At 42.9% G+C, this 21,052-nt stretch overlaps 1 protein-coding gene across 1 annotated transcript in view; it reads right to left on the minus strand.

Moving 5' to 3' along the window:
* LOC119654864 (lipase 3) overlaps positions 1-9,319 on the minus strand; it is a 41,199-nt gene extending 31,880 nt beyond the window's left edge. The window contains exons 1-2 of the mRNA XM_038060453.1: positions 8,476-9,319; positions 8,256-8,414 (exon numbers count right to left, since the gene is read on the minus strand). Of these exons, the coding sequence (XP_037916381.1) occupies positions 8,256-8,414; positions 8,476-9,138 (822 nt within the window). The 5' untranslated portion in view covers positions 9,139-9,319. The remainder of the gene's footprint in view (positions 1-8,255; positions 8,415-8,475) is intronic.
* Positions 9,320-21,052: the final 11,733 nt, after the last annotated feature.

The raw sequence follows: 21,052 nt of genomic DNA on the forward strand, positions 1-21,052 counted from the left end.
GCCTTGGCTCCGAAATACCTTCCATGCCGATGTCTTTTTAAATAAAGTTAATAATAGTATATTACTACAATTTTTTGTAATTGGTTAGAAACCCCCCATAAGTTCATCCTATTACCATGAAATAATTTTGCAGTGATATAGGCTATAATATAGAGCATGATCTTACCAAGTTTGGTGGAGATCGCACTATTACTAACAAAATGATAATACCTCAAATTTGTTGCTTCTTTGAAGACTATGAATGTCAATATCACCCAAAAGTGAATACTCTCACATAATATATGGATATATTGCGTGTTACGTACTAAGAAATACAAAAAACCTTTCGTACCTGAAGCGACCAGCTTCCGGTTCCCCGACTTGTTTAGGGGGTAAATATTACTGAGGCTCAAAAGATGATGGGGAAATTCAAGTTTTTACACAAGATTTCGGTGGTATATGTATGATGGAGGAAACAACAACCTTGTTTGCTCATGGCACTCCCATTATACGGGGAAAAACAAGGTGAGAAGCTGCTAGAAAAAGCGTAAACCAACATTTTTAAAATTTAATTGTCACTTCCATATGACGATTCAAACCTGAAACTTGAAGCATGAGATATGATTCTCGCAACGCTACTGTCCCTCTTGGGGCAATATGCTTTTGTACTCTGGATAGCGAAGTGGTGGCAAATGCAATTTCAGAGGGGGTTGTTCCTCACGACTACCGCAAGGCATGCTCTCTTGGGGAGAGCCGGGGGAGAGCAGATTTCTGACTGTAAGATTCCGTTCCATGTTAGGAACATCACAATTATACAGGGCTATGAGTCAACAGACGACAGATAAATTGAGTAACTCACTTGAGGGATATCGACGAACATTGGACTGCCAACAAAATGATTTTCGGGGGCTACACAGGCCATCGGGCAAAAATCTGCCTGACTACGAAATCGGGAAAACGGATCGATGAATGGAAGGTATTGAAGATGCCATAGACCACTATGAGATTATCTGTTGATGATGAAGTGGTTGACAAAACCTCTCGGTGTACGCTCTTTCTGCGCAAGGGACATCACGTAGATTTACCGAAGCTTTTGGAGCAACTAAAACCGCTTTTGAAGGCACTTCTGAGGGTGATGGCGCTGCAGCGGACGCTGTCGTAATTTCAGTTATGAACCTTACAAAGACAACCTGCAAAACTTCCATGGCCAGGAGGAATCGAGATGTTGCAAGCCTTCTATGTGTTGGTGAACAACGAAAACGCGGTTAATAAGCGGAAGCACATAGCCGCCGAACTCGACGGATTGTGCTCCTCGTAACTCTTGATGTCACAGATGCCTTTAATTTCGTACAATGGAAAAACATTCTAGGCACACTAGACAATACTTTCCGCGTGACGGGCTATCTCTTATGGATATTAAGAGATTACCTGAGCACCGGCTCCCTGCTAAATGAGACACTAGAGGGTCAAGGGGGGATAGAGGTCACGTCAGGAGTAGTGTAGGGATCCACCTAAAGGCCGCACATCCGGTACGTTTGCTACGATGTTCTGCTAAGACTCGGCAAGTCAGAAGAGTCGCCAGAAGAAAGACGCTAAACAGACTTCACAAATTGATGTGGGGGGTAAGCGGATGGATGGCTGTTCATGGTTTTTTAGTCTACTGAAGCTGGAACCTTCACGGGTAAATCCTAGTTTGGACTACGGAAGCTGGAACCTTCACGGGTAAATCCTAGTTTGGACTACTGAAGCTGGAACCTTCACGGGTAAATCCTCCACCTTAAAATAAACTCATCCAAATTTTGCATATAACACGTGTTTACATAATTTGTTTCTCCTCAAACATTTTCACTTCACAAAAGTACAGTCTAGTGCAGAAATCAATAAAGTTAGTTAATCACAATGTTGGTCATTACGTACATGGACTCGCTTTTAAAAGAAACTTTTCATTGCAGACTTTCATTACTTTGACAACCGAGAGACTCGTGTATTCGCACCGGCGGTTGGAGCAGAAGAGACCGGCTTATCTCCATGCGGTCTTTTCCTGTCCCAACCAACGGCACTTTCTCACCGCTAATACTCCACTCCCTGCCGCGGCACATCACTCCGCCCCCAGATGAAACCTAGGGGGTTTCGGCGACTGATCCCGGAACTTCGTTCGAGCTGGAAGAAAAGTTCTCCCCGCTCAAGAACGCGGTACGGGCCCTCATATGGAGGCTGCAGCGGCTTCCGGACGGCATCCGTCCTGACCAGAACGTGCGTGCACGTGTCCAGTTCCTTGGGCGAACAGGCAGGTGTGGACGAGTGTCGGGTGGGTGGCTGCGCTTTGATGCGTCGGAGATTGTCCCTCAGAAGACGCACCAACCCCGACTCTGCGAGACCCGATCTCTTGTCGAAGACCGGATCGCTTGGGAGTCTTGGGTTCTCCCCGTATACCAGCTCCGCGGGGCTGGCAGCAGATTCCTCTCGGCGGGTTGTACGTAGGCCGAGTAGGACGAGAGGCAAGACTTGAGTCCAGGACGGCTGGTCGAGTGCCATAATGGTGGCTTTCAGCGTCCGGTACCAACGTTCTAGCATCCCATTGGATTGCGGGTGGTATGCAGTAGTCCGCTGGCGTTTAAAACCCAGGAGTTTGCCTAACTCCGAGAAAAGGGTGGACTCAAATTGCATTCCCTGGTCAGTGATGACCACTGCAGGGACGCCAAAGCGAGGTATCCACTCTCGGTAGAGGGCTTCGGCACAAGATTGCGCCGTAATATATTTCAGAGGTATTGCCTCAGTTTCAACCTTGCACTTGAAAAAAACCGAAGTCGTCATCCCATCTTTTTAATTGTAAGTTTAGAAATCTCGACCCTGCGTCCCATATCGATTAGTGAGTCGATAATCGAGTCTAAACTATCAGTTAAACACCTTGGACTGACTCTTCACTCAAAGATGAACTCTTTCCAGCAAATCAAAGCAGTGGCCAGAATTTCAGGCGTAAATCGCCAAGCGACAAACATTGAGCGTCCTATATCTAGCAGGGGACGTTTTCTTATGGGTTCAGCGCACTCTTTTCTGCTCTGCGACGCAGAAGTATGGGCTGACACTCCTGGCAAGGAGGTATGACGTAAGCGCCTTGCACAACTACAGAGACGAGGAGGTTTACGCGCAAGGTTTACCGCGCTTTCTCTGAACCGGCCGTGATCACGAGAGTAATTCCCGTTGCCCATCTTGCTAAGGAGCATAAAGCCACATACAAGCGCAAGGGTGAAAAGACCAATGAAGTGATTGCTCATGATAAACCGCAATGTGCAATAAATGAGTGGCAACTCTCTTAGCAAAGTGAGACAAGAGCCAAATGGACTGCACTGCTCATTGGCAATTTAGAGGCGCGATTCAATTGGAGGTATGGTGGGACAGACTATTTTCTTACCCAGCTCGTAAGTGGGCATGGAGGTTTTCACTTTTACTTGCACAATATTAGGCAGAATCTCCTGGTTGTGTCTTTTGCGATGAGGTTGTGGGCGACTGCCATCACACATTTTTTTCTTGTGGAAGGTGGTACGGGATTTGTCAAGAACTTTAGTTAAACACAGGGGATCTCTCCTCGGACAACATTGGTCTTTAGAGCTCGGCCGATGAAGGAACCGGACAGCAATAGCACAAATACAATGGCAGATTTCCACCTCGCATTTGAATAAACTTCATTCTCATTGCCATTAATGCTTTTCTGAAATTCGGCCATTCGCCACTCCCTTCCGCCCCCCCCCTTCCTTTGCAATATGACCAGCTTATTTCTTTGGCACTTTGAAGCCCACTTTCAAGCATGCTAGAATGTCTAAATCCAGACGCCAGTCTCGATCTTATTAGGACTACAGCAATGTTCAATGAAATTGGGGCCAGCCCATCACATTATTTGCACCAAGAATACAACCCAGGAAAGCTTGTCAACTGCTCTTGAACACTGCATTCTCTCATTGGCATTCTGATAATTCGAATCAGTTTTGCGAAGACTCCCTATTTCATCAAGGTTTACTACAGCCTGTGTGGAGTTTCCAAATCTCCCATCAGGTGCGTCCATTCGTACAGGTATGGGAACGCTCAACAGCTACAGTATGGGCATGTATATGTACATATCAGGAGGCCGGGTAGTTGGCGGAACAAGCCCGTGGATAAAAATTGATTATGGGAAGGATACCCAGAAATCAAACCAAATATGGAAAAAGAGAAAAGAAGTTTATTTACGGTGCAGGGCTTCGGAAACCATGTACCGGCGATTTTTGGGAGTGCGCGAGCACTGCAACTGCGACTGCAGTGCCTCAATAGTGGGAAACCTGACTACTTTGACATCTATTGCTCCAACAAATCATAGTACAGTGGAAATGAAATTAATACCGGATCATTTTAGCAACAGCTCAAAATTTGGGTTACTACCAAAGGCCACACTGGGAACTTAGATGGCCATGGATCGACATGATTACTGCTATCGTAAAAGACGATTGTAGAAGACTGCAAACTACAACAGCGTTTCATTCACTGAGAGAACGCATAAATGAACTCTGTGAATTCATCAAGGAGAGGCGGAATATCAACCAATCTCTTCGCCGAAGAAAGCTGAGCCGCAACTTTGGTAAAAGGGAAAGAACCCACACGAAAACTAGAACAATGGACAAATTTGGCTGCAAAAGCCACGGAAAGTCAAAATCGATCCGGAATCGACAGGCCTAAAGGGCGTATCAGGCGTACGCAGAGCGGAATGGAGCGGATGTTGCAGCTAAACAAAACCAGCTAGAAAACTGCGGATAGTTTTTGCGGCCAGGTGGAAAAAATGCTTGGTGAACAAGCAGAATTGAAAGTTTAAAAGCAAGATATAGTAATCCAGTGCAAAGACTTAGATAAGGTCACATCACGAGAGGATATTTGTGCTGCACTAAAGGAACAATTCAACCTTAGCGAAATAGTAGAGAGCACGATAAAGAAAATGAAAAACACGTATGGAGGGACCCAGACCGCTGTTATTAAATCAGGGGTTCAATTGATTACCGCGGGCAACGTAAGAATAGGTTGGATCATGCGCCGAATTAGGGAGCAAGTATCTCTCAAGATACGCTTCAGATGCTTCGATTTCGGTTACTTTGTTGCAGCACTTTCAACCAAATTGATCACGTGTTGATCGAACGCCGCCTCCTCTCAGCCTTGATGAATGTCAGAACATAACAATACAGACTCGGATCACTATCTCGTTGGAATGGTGCTCCGAGTTCGAATAACGACACCACCCAGACTCCCCTCTGACAATCAGGTGAGAGTTACCACTGAAGCCATCCACAACAAAGCCCTCCGCAACACCTATAGGAGAGAAATGGATGCCGCAATAACCGCAGTCAACAGAGGTCCTGCAGATGAGGCATCAACAAATGATCTTGAATGATAAGAAGAATGCCGCATACCGAGTAATGTTGCATTCTCAAAGGACGCGCGGAGACTTATCGCGAACTTCCGCGAGCGGAGAAGTGATTTGACAAACGGAAAAAGGAACCCTGGGAGAACCAACAACTCAGCAGGATGAAGCCTTATACACCTCGATGTTCATCCTGCCGAGACAAAGAGAGAAATCGGCGGAGATATCGGCGAGTTGGAGGTCCCGTCAACTAAAGACGACGGACAAATACTGCCACCACCAAGTTTAGGAGAAACAGTCCGTGCAATTCATCCGCTAAAAAATCATAAGTCGCCAGGCGCCGATAGAATTACAGCCGAATTGGTTAAATATGGAGGCAACCAGTTACACCATCAACTTGTGCTCAAGGTATGGGACAGCGAATCAATGCCTAACGATTAGCAACGAGGCATTATCTGTCTCATATATAAAAAAGGAGATATCACACAGTGCAACAATTATAGAGGTATCACGTTGCTGAGTACCATCTATAAGATATTCTCCGCTATGTTTTTAGGCCGAATAGTCCCATACGCCAAGAACATCATTGGCCCATACCAAAGAGGCTTCACTCCAAGCCAATCAACAACAGATCAGATTTTCTCTGTGCGGCAAGCGATGCAAAAACTGTTGGAATTTGGACATCAGTTGCATCATCTTTTCATCGACTTTAAAGCCGCCTATGATTGCATAGCCAGGATAAAATTGTATACGACCATGAGAGAATTCAGTATCCCGACGAAATTAATAAGACGGATTAGGCTGACCCTGACCAATGTGCGAGGCCAGATAAAAGCAGCAGGATCACGCTCAAGACCATCCGACGTCAACGATGATCAACGAAAATGGGATGCCCTATCATGCGTTCTCTTTAACTTGGCCTTGGAGAAAGTGATCAATGATACTGAGGTAAATGCAAGAGGTACGATCCTCTTTAAGTCCACCCAACTACTGGCCTATGCTGACGATATCGACATTATGGGAAGAACGACCCGAGACGTACAAACTGCCTTCATCCAGATCGAGCAGGCGGCGGTTGGTGCGAGATCTTAAGCGGCACATCAATGAAGGCAAGACAGAATATATAGTGGTAACGTCAGCACCAAAAACCAACCAACCAACAACATCAAACCGCACTGGTCAGACAGAAAGAATAAAGATAGGAGAATACAACTTTGAGACCGTTGATAATTTCTCCTATCTAGAGTCGAAAATCACAACCGATAACAGCTACGATGATGAAATGCGCGCACGGTTGTTGGCAGCCAACAGAGCCTATTTCAGGTTACAAAAACTGTTCCGCTCGAAACGTCTCACCATAGGGTCAAAGCTCTTACTGTACAAGACTATGATCTTGCCAGTCCTCATGTATTCCTAGGAAACTTGGGTTCTTAGCAAGAAAAATTGCGAACGCTTGGCGGCGTTCGAGAGAAGAATCCTCCGAAGAATTGTTGGCCCCCTACATGAGGATGGACGATTCCGTAGCCTACACAATGACGAAATCTATGAGCGATACGTCCGGTTGTGGATAAAATCCGGCTCAATAGGTTACAGTGGGCGGGTGACTTAATCCGTATGGATGAGGATGATCCCACCCGGAAAGTCTATAAGGGCAATATCTATGGTAGAAAAAGAAGACGAGACAGACCCTGTCTGAGATGGAATGATGGCGTAGGTCAGGACCCCAGACAACTTTTGGGGATATCGAATTGGTGGACCTCGGCGCAAAACCGGGATGTCTGGAGTCCCTTATTAAAGCAGGCCTAGCGCAGATACCCGTCGTTGCACCGTTGATGATGAATTCATGAATGGGGAGACAACCCCCACGAAATGAATGGTTATCTAACTAAAGGAATTTATGGTCGGCAGATTTGTATTCTAAGACAGCCAGATGTGTAGATCCTTTACAAAACTCAGAACTCCTCCACTAGTTGGCATCTATTGCTGTCCCTAAGGTCAATGATGTAAAAAGCTATAGCAGGTCATTACAGTTTTTTTTTCTGAAAAAATTGCAAAATACAACATACTAGGTCATGCCATGTGAATAGTATGTTATTGACACCAATTAATAGAAAATTTGTCCCTCAAACTGAGATCTGCAGTTTCGTAAAAGTAAATGATCACAACACTTTGAAGCAACAGCATCGATATTAAAAAAACTTGCTGATGAAGAAAGATTGCACACTACATGCTATCGCGTAATGATACTCATGTCCATTCAGTTAATCCATCATCAATATTATAAGAGCTCCAAAAATATGTAAGGTAATATTGGAGAAAAAATTGTTTAGCATGTGGAAATGTAAGTCTTTGAAAACGATGAAAAGGGCAACGATAATAGGTTGAAACTATATTGACTAATTATTTGGTTAATGTACCACTTAATCCCTTTATTGCCGTTGTATCTATTTCAAATCGATACCCATGATAAACAAGAGAAATAAACTTTGCAAAATACTAAAGTAAATATTGTCCTGAATGTTAATTAAACTCACAACTCTATCTGATAAATATGCTGGGAATACCAGATTAAAATCGATATACCTTCATTAAAGATTCAAATATGCATACTCGATTCCATGAATATCATCTTCCATTATTTGTCATAAGCAAACTTATTTATTTCGAATTATTTGTAGAGCTAGCTGCAGATTAACAATTGCATAGGCTTGCAAATTGCCATAACGTAGGAAATTGCGATTTATTTCAAATCGTCTCTCACATCATTATTAATATTCAGAATATACGAAGCCTTGCTCACAATATTGTCATTCACTAAGCAAACAGACACACCACACCTATGCCTCATACATATGACTGCGCATATTTTCAAAATAAAGGTATTAACAAAACATACCCTGTCAATATTGTGACCACTAAATCCAACCACTGTATACATTAACAATATGCACAAATCCTGTGAAGGAGATCCTGAATCGCAGAACAACCGGGCGACGATTTGATTCAATGCTGAAGTTCCCAGTAATTCGTAGATTCCCAAGTTGCTTAGCAGAACCTAAAAACAATTTCACTGTATTTTGTTCTGTGCATTTTCAGCTTAATCTTCCATGTATCACCTCCAGTTCGTCCGTTTTCGAAGATACAAATCTCAGAATCGGACTATTCAGATTTTTTAGAAAGGCAATAGGAGCTAACAGGTTTGCTGATGCTATTTTACTATTATATTCTGGTCTCTCTGATAGCAGAACCATCAACACCGTACTCCCTTGGGAATGAGACGTGTAATGAACTTTTTCAGCCCCTGTGTAATTGGTAACAAAGTCTAAGATAGCTGCAACATCGTAAACTCCTATTTCATGCCATGAAAAATCCCAGTATTCTGGAGAAGTCACACTTAAATTCCGATGCCTTTTCGACCATGTTGTGCCACGACAACTAGGAAGCCAAACATCATATCCTTGATCATGCAGAATATTGCCCAGGCCGCGATTTCGTCCAGGAAGGATAAAATCCGCTCCTGATCCAATGATGCCATGCATTAGCACAGCAGGTTCTGCATTAAATGTCGTATTCTTCGGAGGGATTCGATGCACTGTTATAATATAACCATCACTAGTCACTACTTCATGTCGCTCATGGGTATAACCCGATGATGCAAGGATCTGACTGATAAGATCAACACCGACTTCGCCATTATAGGTTGTCGCGCCCAAAATCACATCAAAATTCAAAATCACATAGGAAGTAACGGACACAATTATTAAGAATCGCTGAATCATAACGCCAAGAGCACTTGCATAACTAAATTTGCACTATCCGAACAATGCGATCGGTCGAACCGTACTGTAACGTGCCACCGGACGACTTGGTTATCTTTCAACGACTGCAACTACATAAATCTTAAATGATCGTGTTATAGCACTGATCTTGAGTTTTAATTTCCCACCTCGACTGCCAAGCGACGGCCTAGGTGTGCACAATGCGTCTTCAGACATGGCTAGATAGTAGGCACCTCTGCAGACAGACAATGGTACAAGTTCACTTAGTGATTGAGAATGAAACTAAGAAACTATGTACGAACGGATCCGGTGGTTCCTTTTTTGAAGGAAGAACCATTCTACAAATTCTAGGGATCCTAAAAGCACTCGAATGTTGTAAGGAGTTCTGGGTATTTACAAAGAGATCTTCATCATTGTACAGTGCAATCTTATCAGTGACCTTCACATCTAATTAAAACATCACAAACTACCAAATGAGACTAACAAAGTTCCATCCTAATTACCTTCTTAAATATTTAAAAGGTTACTGAAACCCACTTATCACATATCCATAGAGGGTGTGATATTTCAGCATATTTGCGGGTAACCACCACGCCGCAGTGCCAAGTTCGCAACTTGTTCACTGATTACAATTACATAATTCTAAACTGCTACCAGCGTCGTCTTACCGTCTGAGGAGTGCTCAGCAAGCACCATCAACACTGATCATTGTGTATCTCAGCAAACTATTGGCACACCGGTGGCTTCTTGCGAAATGCTCCATCTTCACGATCTTCATCTAATAATTTCGATGTTATTCCCCGGCAACATGTTGCTTCCACTGTTGGGCTGGCTGGTCTGCAGGTGATCAGTGAGAGCTTCCTCACTTACGGCCAATTCATAGTCTCGCACCCAATTCAGATGAGGAAATATCAAATTAGGCGTAGTCTGCTGAGATATCTTTGATGCAACACTGCTGCTGACGCTGCATTTTTATTACAAATTTACACTGCAATGGTGAAACTGAACTATTGCAGAATTTGGTGTAAAATAACGTCTCCCAAAAATCGTTTTAGGGTGTCCAATAAAGTAGTTCGTAATTGCTTCAGGAATCCGATCATATGATTACAAACATAATAGTAGAAATGAATCCCATTTAAAACAACAATGGAAACCTGCACTGCAGCCGTAACATATCAGTAAAGATTAGCCGAGATTGAATTTGACGAGAAAAGAGGCAATAGAAGGGTAAAAATTGATACTTGGTTGGATGGGCAAGAAGGAAGGAGGAGCACGGCCAAGTGCACTGTTTGCTTCCTTTAGGAAGCAAATAATTCAACCAGCGAGCCATAGATCCAGCCACAAGGATATCTGAATATCAACCTTGTACATATTAAGACTCTACAGAAGAGGAAACACTCAATCGACAAGTAGAAAGTTTACACATCCAAAGCAGATATACTAGTTACTTTTCATGTTAGAAAAAGAGAAACCGCTGGCAAAAAGTAGAACTATAAAGAAGGAACGATTAAAGCACCAACAAAACACCAAGAGGAAACAAACACCAAAGGTAAATGGCAACCAAAATGAAAATATTGCTTATGCCGGTATTCTTTATAGAAAGTGGGGCCGGCCTACATCTATCCCCGAATAGGGGCTGGTATTAAATAAGCTCGATTAACAGACAAGAACAGTTTTTATCATTGACAAATGAATAATTGGAACTAGGCGATGGTTAAAGACCATCCTGGTTGGCCAAGTCCACCTAAAAGGGAGAGCTATCCCAAAACCTGACGGCCAAATACCACCAAAACTCCATAATGATTTACAATGTACTCTAGTAAAAAGGGGAGTCACTTCCGATCGTAAAATCGGAGATTACAACGAGCAAAAATCAAAACACAAAATATGAAAATCAGCTCTTCCTTGTGTAGAATCCGAGGATGAGATGAGAATACACTATTGGGGATGACCAGATTCAGCGCCTGATTGTGACCCAAATGCTGTACGCTCATCTATTCTTTCTTCCCCACAAAGAGAGAAGACGCTGATGAAGTCACGGCGAAATTCGAGTCAATCTAATCTTTGCATTTCAGACAGCTGACTCTGACCCTTGGGGAAGCGCAATCAAGACAGTTATGGCATCAATCAACGAAAAACGTTGCTCACCGATTACATGTCCCAAGATGCCGAACGACGTGATCAACGTTTTTTTTTTCTCAGAATATCAACGATGACTTTCCGAACGTTCAAATCAACCCCGAGAAAGTGCCAGGAATAAGCGACAAAGAGGTATCAGAAGCCGCTTAGATGGCAAACCGAACATAGCTATCAAATTGGCAATAGGGGTAGTACCAAATACTTTCTCGCAAGTATTTACTGCATGCTTAAGAGAGGGCATCTTGCCTCAACATTGGAAGAAGAAAAAATTGATACTCATCTCGAAGCCAAATAAACCGCCAATCATGGGAAAAGAAGGTAGTTTGGATTCCGGAAAGCGACATCAACAATCAGTGCGGTGAGTTTGGAGAGAGAGCTGGCGAAATCGGCCATTGAAGGAAACAAATGTTATGCGATGGTATCTCCCGACGTTAAAAACCTCTTCAACTCGGTGAGGTGGAAAGAAATCATTGAGGCACTTGCCAGGCTGGGTGCCACGGCATACTTATACGTATTGTTCTCAAGTTTTTGATAGAAAAGTGGCTTTGTTGCGATTCACATGAGGGCCCTAAAGAATACCGAACCTGTGATGTACCACAAGGATCAGTCCTCGTCCATTTATTGTGGAATATAATCTATAATAAAGTGATAACATTGCGCCTCTCTGGCGGTGTCACCTTCAGTGGTTTCGCAGATGATATTGGAATTGCAATCTTAGCAAGCCACGTTGAGGAAGTCGAAATATACACCAACGAAGCAATATAGCAGGTAAAGTCATGGTTGGAAAATACTAAACTATCACTCGTAGAGCACAAAACAGAATTGGTACTGATTACTAGTTGCAGATAGAATACGTCTAGAAAGATTAAAGCCGGACATCAAATTATACCCTCCCAGCTTGCCCTCAAATATCTCCGGGTAATCCGAAGGCGACTAAGATTAGCTCGTTGATCGCTAGAATGCTACCGTTGCTGCCATCGACAACTCATCTCAAAAGTGGTTACTTCGGTGTTTTTGTACGCAGCACCCTTGTGGACTAGGTAATAGTACTAGGTAATATCATCAATAGAATAAAAATATCAGCGGCTTATCGACTTAGTGTCTTCCGAACATGCTGCGCTGACTGAATGGCATCCGACAACGCAGCATGTATAAAAGCTGGAATGATGCCAGTAATATCTTGGCGATTGAAGCTCTACAGATTCACGAAACTGGTAAAACTAGTGCCGCTCGACGTCAGTCAGCGGAGGATCTATCACTGGTAGAATGACAGAAACTATGGGGCGAGAGCAAGAAGTTACGCTGGACTCACAGATTGAAAGCCGGAAGCTAGACTAAACGGAGGCATGATAACGTGGACTTCACACATTTTCTAGGCGGACATGGTGGTTATCGAGGATACCTCTACAGATTTGATGATGTTGATTCTCCGTACTGCCCGATTTGCGAGTACGTAACGGAGGACGCGGAGCATGTACTCTTCCCCTGCCCAGCCAATATACACTTATCAGCGGAAAATGTCGTAGACAATATGTTGAATTCGGTTCAGGCAGGGAAAGCGGTGAAGCAAGCAGTAAAGAAGGGAATACTACGCCAAGTGGAGTTTAGAAGGAAGAAAGAGAGGATGATGAGCACCATAATGAAAAACAGGTAAATACTTATCCAGCCCTGCGGCGTAATGTCATATGGCAGTCCGACGGAGAGAGTGGATAGAGAAGGAGGTAGTTTTAGTTGGTAAAAGTACCACATAACTGTACGGCAGAAGTCAACGATAGCTTTTGAAGCTTTCTACCTACCATTAAAAAAAAATAAGTCGGAATATCGGAAGCTAAACTCTTTGGATATAAAGGTTTTGTGTTCATCTTGTGTAAGAAATTTCCTATTCACGCTTTCCCATTTGCATATACTATAAATTCAAAATATTCCTTGATATACATATGTATATCCAAACTTCAACTCCGCCGTTCAAATGAGTACACTTTATATGATGATGACGTTCACATTTTAGAGTACGATAAAATCACGTGAAATACACAACTTTGACCTTCTATAACTTGGTAATAATAGTTGGATTTTTGTTAAACTTTCCAAAATTGTGCATTGTGTTATTACTTCTAATCGTGCCAAATTTCAAACTTCTAGGATGAACTTAAGGGGAGTTCAGGTAAATTTCGAAAATATTAAAATATACTATTATTAACTCTATTTGTAAAGATATCCAAACGGGATTTATTTTTAGGCCTAGATTTCATATAGATTTTTATATATAAATTTTTTGGTTGGATAGGTCCTAAGAATGAGACCTGTTTCAATTTTTGGGGTGCACATTTTAAACGATATCTCCCCTATGTTCCACCTAATATCAGAAATAAGATCAGTTTCGAAAAGTAATAAACGAACCCTTTCATATGATACCCCACATGACCATATTCTGAGAAAAAAAAATTGCAGCCCCTTTCGCAATTATGGGGAGCCCCCTTCACTCGCCACTCGCTGCATATAAAGGGCCACACAGACCACATGTTCTCACCAAATTTTGTGACAATCGGTTTAGCCGTTTCCCAGTAGATCGGGTGTGGCACACGGATAGACGAACAGGCGGGCAAACAGACATTGAACAGATTTTGGTAAGGTTTTGTTTCACACAAAACCTTAAAAATCGTTCCTTCGATCATCATGAGGATTAAAACGCGAACATTTCTAATTCCATGTATGATACTAAAAGTGAGAAACAGCGAAATATTCGGAAATCACAGAACACCTCGTTACAATCTTCCGCTTCCAATCTAATACACGTTCTCTAAGTTTCCTCAACCCGACGCTTGTCTTCTTTGCTTAGATTCAGAAAACTAATCAAATGCAAAGTTTTGAGGACGGCCGGGAATAGTACCTCGGTACACTCCTTCGTTTCCAACTAAATATCCAAAGATTACCAACCTCTTTCTCACAACAAAAGTGAAAAAATCAGCACCCGCTTGTCAAAGTATAGAAAGAATCGTCATTCACACGAAGGCAAGTAGTGGCAGTTTCCAAAAACTGGTACAATCGTTCTAGCGTTTTTAGGATTTTGAGATAGCTTTCCCCTCCAAATCGACTCCGGCTTGCTTCAATTAGTCATTGCAATTAGATAGTGCACAAATAAGTCGAAATAGACGTCCGAAAGGAGCGCATTCCTGCAAAAAGTTACGGAGTAAAGAGAATATGCTTCACAAAATGTATAATTCGACTGAGAGGCCTTCATTAGAAACACGTATGAAGGCAATACTTGAACTGGTTATTACAATAAAAATGATCGGGTAATATGGAGCATCAACTACAAAATACTTTAGATGCCTCTATTTCCGCAACTCGAATTCAGTATCATCTGTTTCACTTGAGATGTACATCCAAGAATATTATTATACAATCGCCTCCGCCGGTTACTTACTTTTCCGTGGTAGGGAGTCAATCCGCTTAATAGGAAAGGCTCATTAGGAAGCTAAAGCTTAGCGTTGATAAAACCTTAACCTGAGATTTACCAAGCAAAACCAAAACCTCCTCCTCTCGTTCCCAAAACTCGGAAAATGGAGCATAATATTCTCCGTGCCCTTGATTGTTGCTTCGTATTGCTATTCGCTACTGGAAGCAGTCAAGAGACTCGTCCAACCCAAAACAATACTAATACAATATAACCAGCATAAGAAACTGTTATTTGTTAATTCAATTCTCCATCCTTTGGTTAACCCAGCTCTCAATACAGTGCAGCGACCTTTTTTCAGAATTTTCTGACCGTTAATGCCATCTCCTGTGGAATTTCTTTCAGTGGCTTTTGGAAAGTTTTCAGTGACTGCGAACAGAGATAGTATATATTGTTCGCTAGGGATCATTCCCGAGATGACATTCACTGTCTTGGCAAATGCTGTCCTAAACGCTCCACACACTCTCAGCGGTATACCTTGGCTCTCCTCTGGTTCAAAACGTTGATCACTGCTCCCGTCCATATAAAATCCACATATTGCAGGGTGAATATCAGCATCTCATCCACAGATACTAGCCGCCATCTTCCGCCCTTGTCTACTCTGTACATACTGTTCTAGGGTAACGCAAAATGCTGCTGCCAATTCAGCGGCGCATTCAAACAAAGCTTTATGCATTGCAGCGACCCGCTATTGCTACTGATGATACTCTTGGCTACACCAAAAGCAAAATTAGCCGTTCTTCCGACCCTCTCTTGTGCATGCAACTGGCGGAGGTCGACGAGGCCGGCAATATAATAGCTTCCTTCAAAGTTAACTATCCCCGCAATGTCAACATCATTGCAAGTAGTTATTGATGATGATGTTTGGCGCAACAATCCATATTGGATTAGGGCCTTGAAGTGTATTAGAGCACTTCATTCAAGACCGTAATGATACGCTGCAGGATAGCCTGTAGGAGGCAATGTGGTCAGCATTGCGCTCGCAGGAAGTTATTATCAACCAAAAAAACAAAGGGCGAAAAAATTTCGATAACCCTTTTTACCTTTTTTGCCAAAATGTAAGTGGTTTAAAGAGAAGCTACCGTCCTTTAATCTATCTACCCTGCCTATCCAGTACCATGCCATCTGTACTTCTCGAACCTAACTGAATTATAAGATTTTCAATTCGGACCTCTCCGAAGGTTACTTTCTCTATCGCTGTGGCGGAGACTGCGTCGCTTTAGGTAGAGCAACTGGTGAGAGTGCTCTAATCGTCGCTATCCGCCGTAAACACATGTTTTTCCTTCTCTTCTTTCGATTACGACTGTGTAACCCCAAAGCATTATTAGCTTCTGTATATATTACCTCTTCCATTCCATCGTAAACCAGCTCAATCTCATCAGAATCCAGAATCTTACCCTCTTTATTCCGCTTGCCCGTTGCTTCTCATGATCTCCAGATGCTCCTTTTTACGTCACTCCTGCACTTGAATTCAATATTGTGACTACATTTTGTAAACAAACCTGATTGGTTTAACTTCCAAAAGGCCAGTTTTGCTGAAATCTCATCCTCATTGCCTTAACAAGGGGCCAAAACCTCCTGTTTCTGTTTAATCCGTCTTCTTGTTACGAGCTTTCTTTCAATATTTCCTACACTCTTCTGGTTTACCACTAATGGCAAGAAAAAAATAAAAGGGTTTCGGAAACCACATTGATTTTGTCCACTTTCAAGCCCTGCGAACTTCAGTAAAGTCACTGATATCGAAGTTTAGAAAAGAATATTTAGCGAGTGCGTATTATAACTCGCCTCAATTACGGTGAAACCTACTCTATAATTATATAACTTCTCTCCACGGACTGCCTACTCCGTAGTTTCTGCATTACGTCTCCTCACCCCTTTCTTAGTCGAGTAACACATCGGCAACCTTGGGTTAGGTTCGGTCCCGATGGTCTTCCTAACCTTTTTACTGGAATATACATCTGTACATCTCCACATTATCCTCATATACCAAATAAATAATTTTCTATTTCATCCCTCCCCCCTATTCTAAAATTCTTACAGATATGTTGACAGCTCCCGGTCGGATCGCTTTAGCCACTCAAGCAGAGTTTCGCCTGCGTGTTGCGTCCGTTATTTACTGTGAGGCTGAGGAGCTGCGACCCCCCAAGTTCAACATCGACCGTTTGTATAACCCAGCTGTCGCTCAATAATTGAAGAGCTATCTTGCTGATCGGAAGGCAGATACACTGAATAACCCGCCTGACAATATCAATGAGCATTGGGCCTCGTCCCGAAGGGACATCATAATATCTGAATGAGGAATCGTGAAAGCGGATCAATAAACGAAAGAGGTTGAAGGCTCTATTGATCACTGTGAATGATGGTGGGTACGATGCGCTCGAACTCCGATATCGGGCGAAATCCCGGGAAGTTCAGCGTAGTGTACGCCGAAACAAGAGAGAATTTGCTATGGCGCTCGTCAGGGAAGGGGAATATAGTCCCGAACGCTGCGTTCGTAGTTGCTGCAGATCTACTACTTTCTCTCATACGGAAATCTTGGGCAATCGAGACCTTTTCCAGAGAGTGGAAGAAGGGAATGATCGTTAAGATTCGGAAGAAAGTGTGGCAATTAGTAAGGTATCTACGTGCTCCCTGTCGTTGAAAAAGATAATAGCTAAGATAATCCTGGAACGCATCAAAGACCATCTCGAAAGCTTGATCGACAAAAAGCAGGTTGGCTTCTGCTCGGAATCCTCCTGCATTGACCACACCAATATAGCACGGATCATGTAGAACAATGCGCGGAGTTTAGATCTTCACTGCATCGCTTTCGAGAAAACTTTCGATAGCATGAACAGAATGTATCTGGAGTAGTCTACGCAGGAGGGACATTCCAGAGAAACTAATAGCTATTATCAGAGCGACATATTGTATGATGGCGCCAAGTGTCACATGCTGCACCGAGATAAAATCTCGGAAGATTTTGAGGTCCAAAGTGGAGTCCACCAGAATTGCATCCAGTCACCGATATTATTTTTTCTTGTTATCAGTGATGTTCTCCATGTTGCCTTATCCAAAGGAGGGAGAGGAATTCAATAGATGATAGTATTTTTCCTCAAATACCTCGACTACGCTGATGACATCTGTTTGCTCTCTCACCGGGTCATGGACCTTGGCCAAATGGCTTTGGATCTGGAGAGAGAGGCAAGTATATTTGAACTGAACATAAACACCAACAAAACCAAGGTCCTTAGTGTGATCGGACTGATACGCCCTCTCCCTGTCTGCATTAATGGGTAGAACATCAAAGGCATCGGTAAATTTGCATTTCTAGGAAGCATGGTTTCTGCCGATTGGATGTTACCCAACGTATTAACAGCGATCGATCCACATTCGCTGCCTTGTCTAAAATCTGTAAATGCAGTTATTTCAACACCAAGATCAATTTGAGACTGTTCGTGCTAGTATTCTTTCTGTGTTGCTATATGGGAGTAGTACATGAAAAGTAAACCCCATTGTAACTCAAAAGCCCGAAGCCTTCGTCAACACCTGTCCGCGTGGTATCATCGGAGTACGCTGCTCTGACACTATCTCAATCGACAAACTTGAATGACGCACAGACCTGGCACTCATACGCACTGTGATCGGAAGGCGAAAGTGGCAATAGATAGATCACACTTCAAGGAGGGGTGACAATTGCAATGTTAGCTACACCAAGCAGTGGAATTCACTCTCCTAAGATGACCGACGAGTGAGCCACGTGAAATACAAAACTTTGACCTTCAATGACTTTGTTGATAATAGTTCGATATTCTTTAAACTTTTCAGAATTATCTTATATTATCACTTAACCTGATAGCAAATTTTGTACTCATAGAATCAATTTAAGGGAGATTTTCGCGTAAGTTTCTAAAATAGGGTTTGCTATTATGAACTTTATTTGGACAAATATTGGAAATTTAAAACCTAGATTTCACTGTGATGTTTTTTAGATTTGTCGGTTGGGTTCACATTTTGAGTCGCTACCTCCCAATATTTAACTGTCAGAAATAAGATTAGTTTCGACAGTGACCCATCCACTGCATATTATAATCATACATAACAACATAACATACCGTATACAAGTCGGAAACAGCATTATATCCCCGAGTTTGATCAAAATCGTACTATTACTGATAAGGTTATAATAGTTTATATTTGTCATTCCCGTGTAAATTTACTGCAACCCGAAATACTAAATATCAACATTACACTACAGTGAGTAGTTTCACATGCATGCGTTCTGCACTTAAATATACTTACATAAGAAACAAACAAAACCTTTCATACCTGAACCGAGCTTCCGGCGTCTTCTTGTTCTTGCAGTTACTATATTCTTATTAACTTTATTTGGGCAGATTTCGGAATGGAATGAATCTTGGTGCGATTTTTTTCCGATTTCTCGATTGAATAGGTTCTGAGAACAAAACCTGTTACAGTTTTTTGGCGTCATATTTTGAGCCTTCACTTCCCTACGTCCCCCGATATTAAAATGAGACTAGTTTAGATACTTGTAACGTCATGAAAATATTGTATAAAAGACTGTTTGAAATGGAAAAACCAGTTCTGATCAGAACTCAATTGCCTTTGATATCTTCTGCCATCTCTCAGACCGATGGAACGGTTAACGCTGCTCTTGGAGTCTGCAAAGCGCCTACGAGTGTTACTCCTCTGAGTGATTGCAACATGCAATTATATCAACACTATACCCTTTTGTTTTATACCCCACGTGACCATATTCTGCGAAAAAAATATTACACCCTCTTTTCGTATAGATGCTTAGCCGTCCTTAAACTCAACAGAAAGCTGCGCCACTTGCTATATTTAAAGGAATTCACAGAGCACACCTTCTTACTAAATTTCGTGACAATAGATTCAGCCATTTCCGAATAAATCGAGTGTGACAGACAGACAGTAATTGAATCGATTTTAATAAGGTTTTGTTTCACATAATACCAATCGGAACCTACGAAATTCACCTCTAGAGTTCGGCATGCACACAGTATCGAATTGCTAATTGGGATACTACAAATGCAGGATCACTCTCGAGACCATTCAACATCAACAACGGTCTAAGACAAGGGGATGCCCTATCATGCGTCCTCTTCAAACTGATCCTGGAGAAAGTCATTCACAATGCAGATGTAAATGCGAGAGGCACCATCCTCTTCAAGTCCACCCAACTACTGGCCTACACTAACGATATCAATATCATGGGAAGAACAACCCGAGATGTACAGTTAAGTCCTTGGGGTTTCACGTGAGCATCTGTCTGTAACTCTTAATCCCACGGTCTTCTTAGGAGACGGATTGATTTTGTGACCACAATCAGAGTCCCGCTGTGACAAGCAACAACGGTACCAGTCTATACCAAGTGCATGGCTTAGCATTCATACTGGTGGATGCAAGACCTACCTAAATCTCTACCGAACTAAGGAGTACGGCACCCGTGTTGAAACGCAACACCACGCCGAGTCCCGAAGGTCTCCTCTCGCTTGAGCATCACCACAACCCCCATGAAGCTCCCACTAGAGGGCCAACTGCAAACAACTGAGTTGTACTCACATACAGCGGGAGTTCACCCGAAGTATGAGAGTTCAGGGGCTATCCCGGTTCCCATGGTACCAGTATACCCCTGGTAAGGTTTCGTGACCAATTGCCACTTCAGATGAGTTCCCGTGCCGACTCGGGTCTGATCGCCCTGATTAGGCCTTTGGAACGTTCGCCTACTGCATCACGGCCGGCAAGCTAAAGTGAGTACAGCGTCTCCCGGTGCCGCCACTATGGAGGTTCCCTCGGCCACTTGGTTTTGGTTTAGCCGACAGGACTCCTCCTCACTGCCACCTCTGAGCACCACCCGAGGTATACAGTTTACCTTCATCCAGATCGAGCAGGCGGTAATCGGCGCGAGATCTTGGGCTGCACATTAATGAAGGCAAGACGAAGTAGATGGTGCCAACGTCAGCGCCAAAACCAAAAGAACGAACAATATCGGATCGCATTGGTAAAAGGAAAACAATGAAGATAGGAGACTGCAACTTTGAGACCGTTGAAAATTTTTCCTATGATGACATCCGCGCACGGTTGTTGGCAGCCAACAGAGCCTATTTCAGGTTACAAAAACTGTTCCGCTCGAAACGTCTCACCATAGGGTCAAAGCTCTTACTGTACAAGACTATGATCTTGCCAGTCCTCGTGTATGCGGCGTTCGAGAGAAGAATCCTCCGAAGAATTTTTGGCCCCCTACATGAGGATGGACGATTCCGTAGCCTACACAATGACGAAACCTATGAGCGATAC

The sequence above is a fragment of the Hermetia illucens genome, chromosome 4, assembly GCF_905115235.1.
Source record: "Hermetia illucens chromosome 4, iHerIll2.2.curated.20191125, whole genome shotgun sequence".
NCBI classification, from domain to species: domain Eukaryota; kingdom Metazoa; phylum Arthropoda; class Insecta; order Diptera; family Stratiomyidae; genus Hermetia; species Hermetia illucens.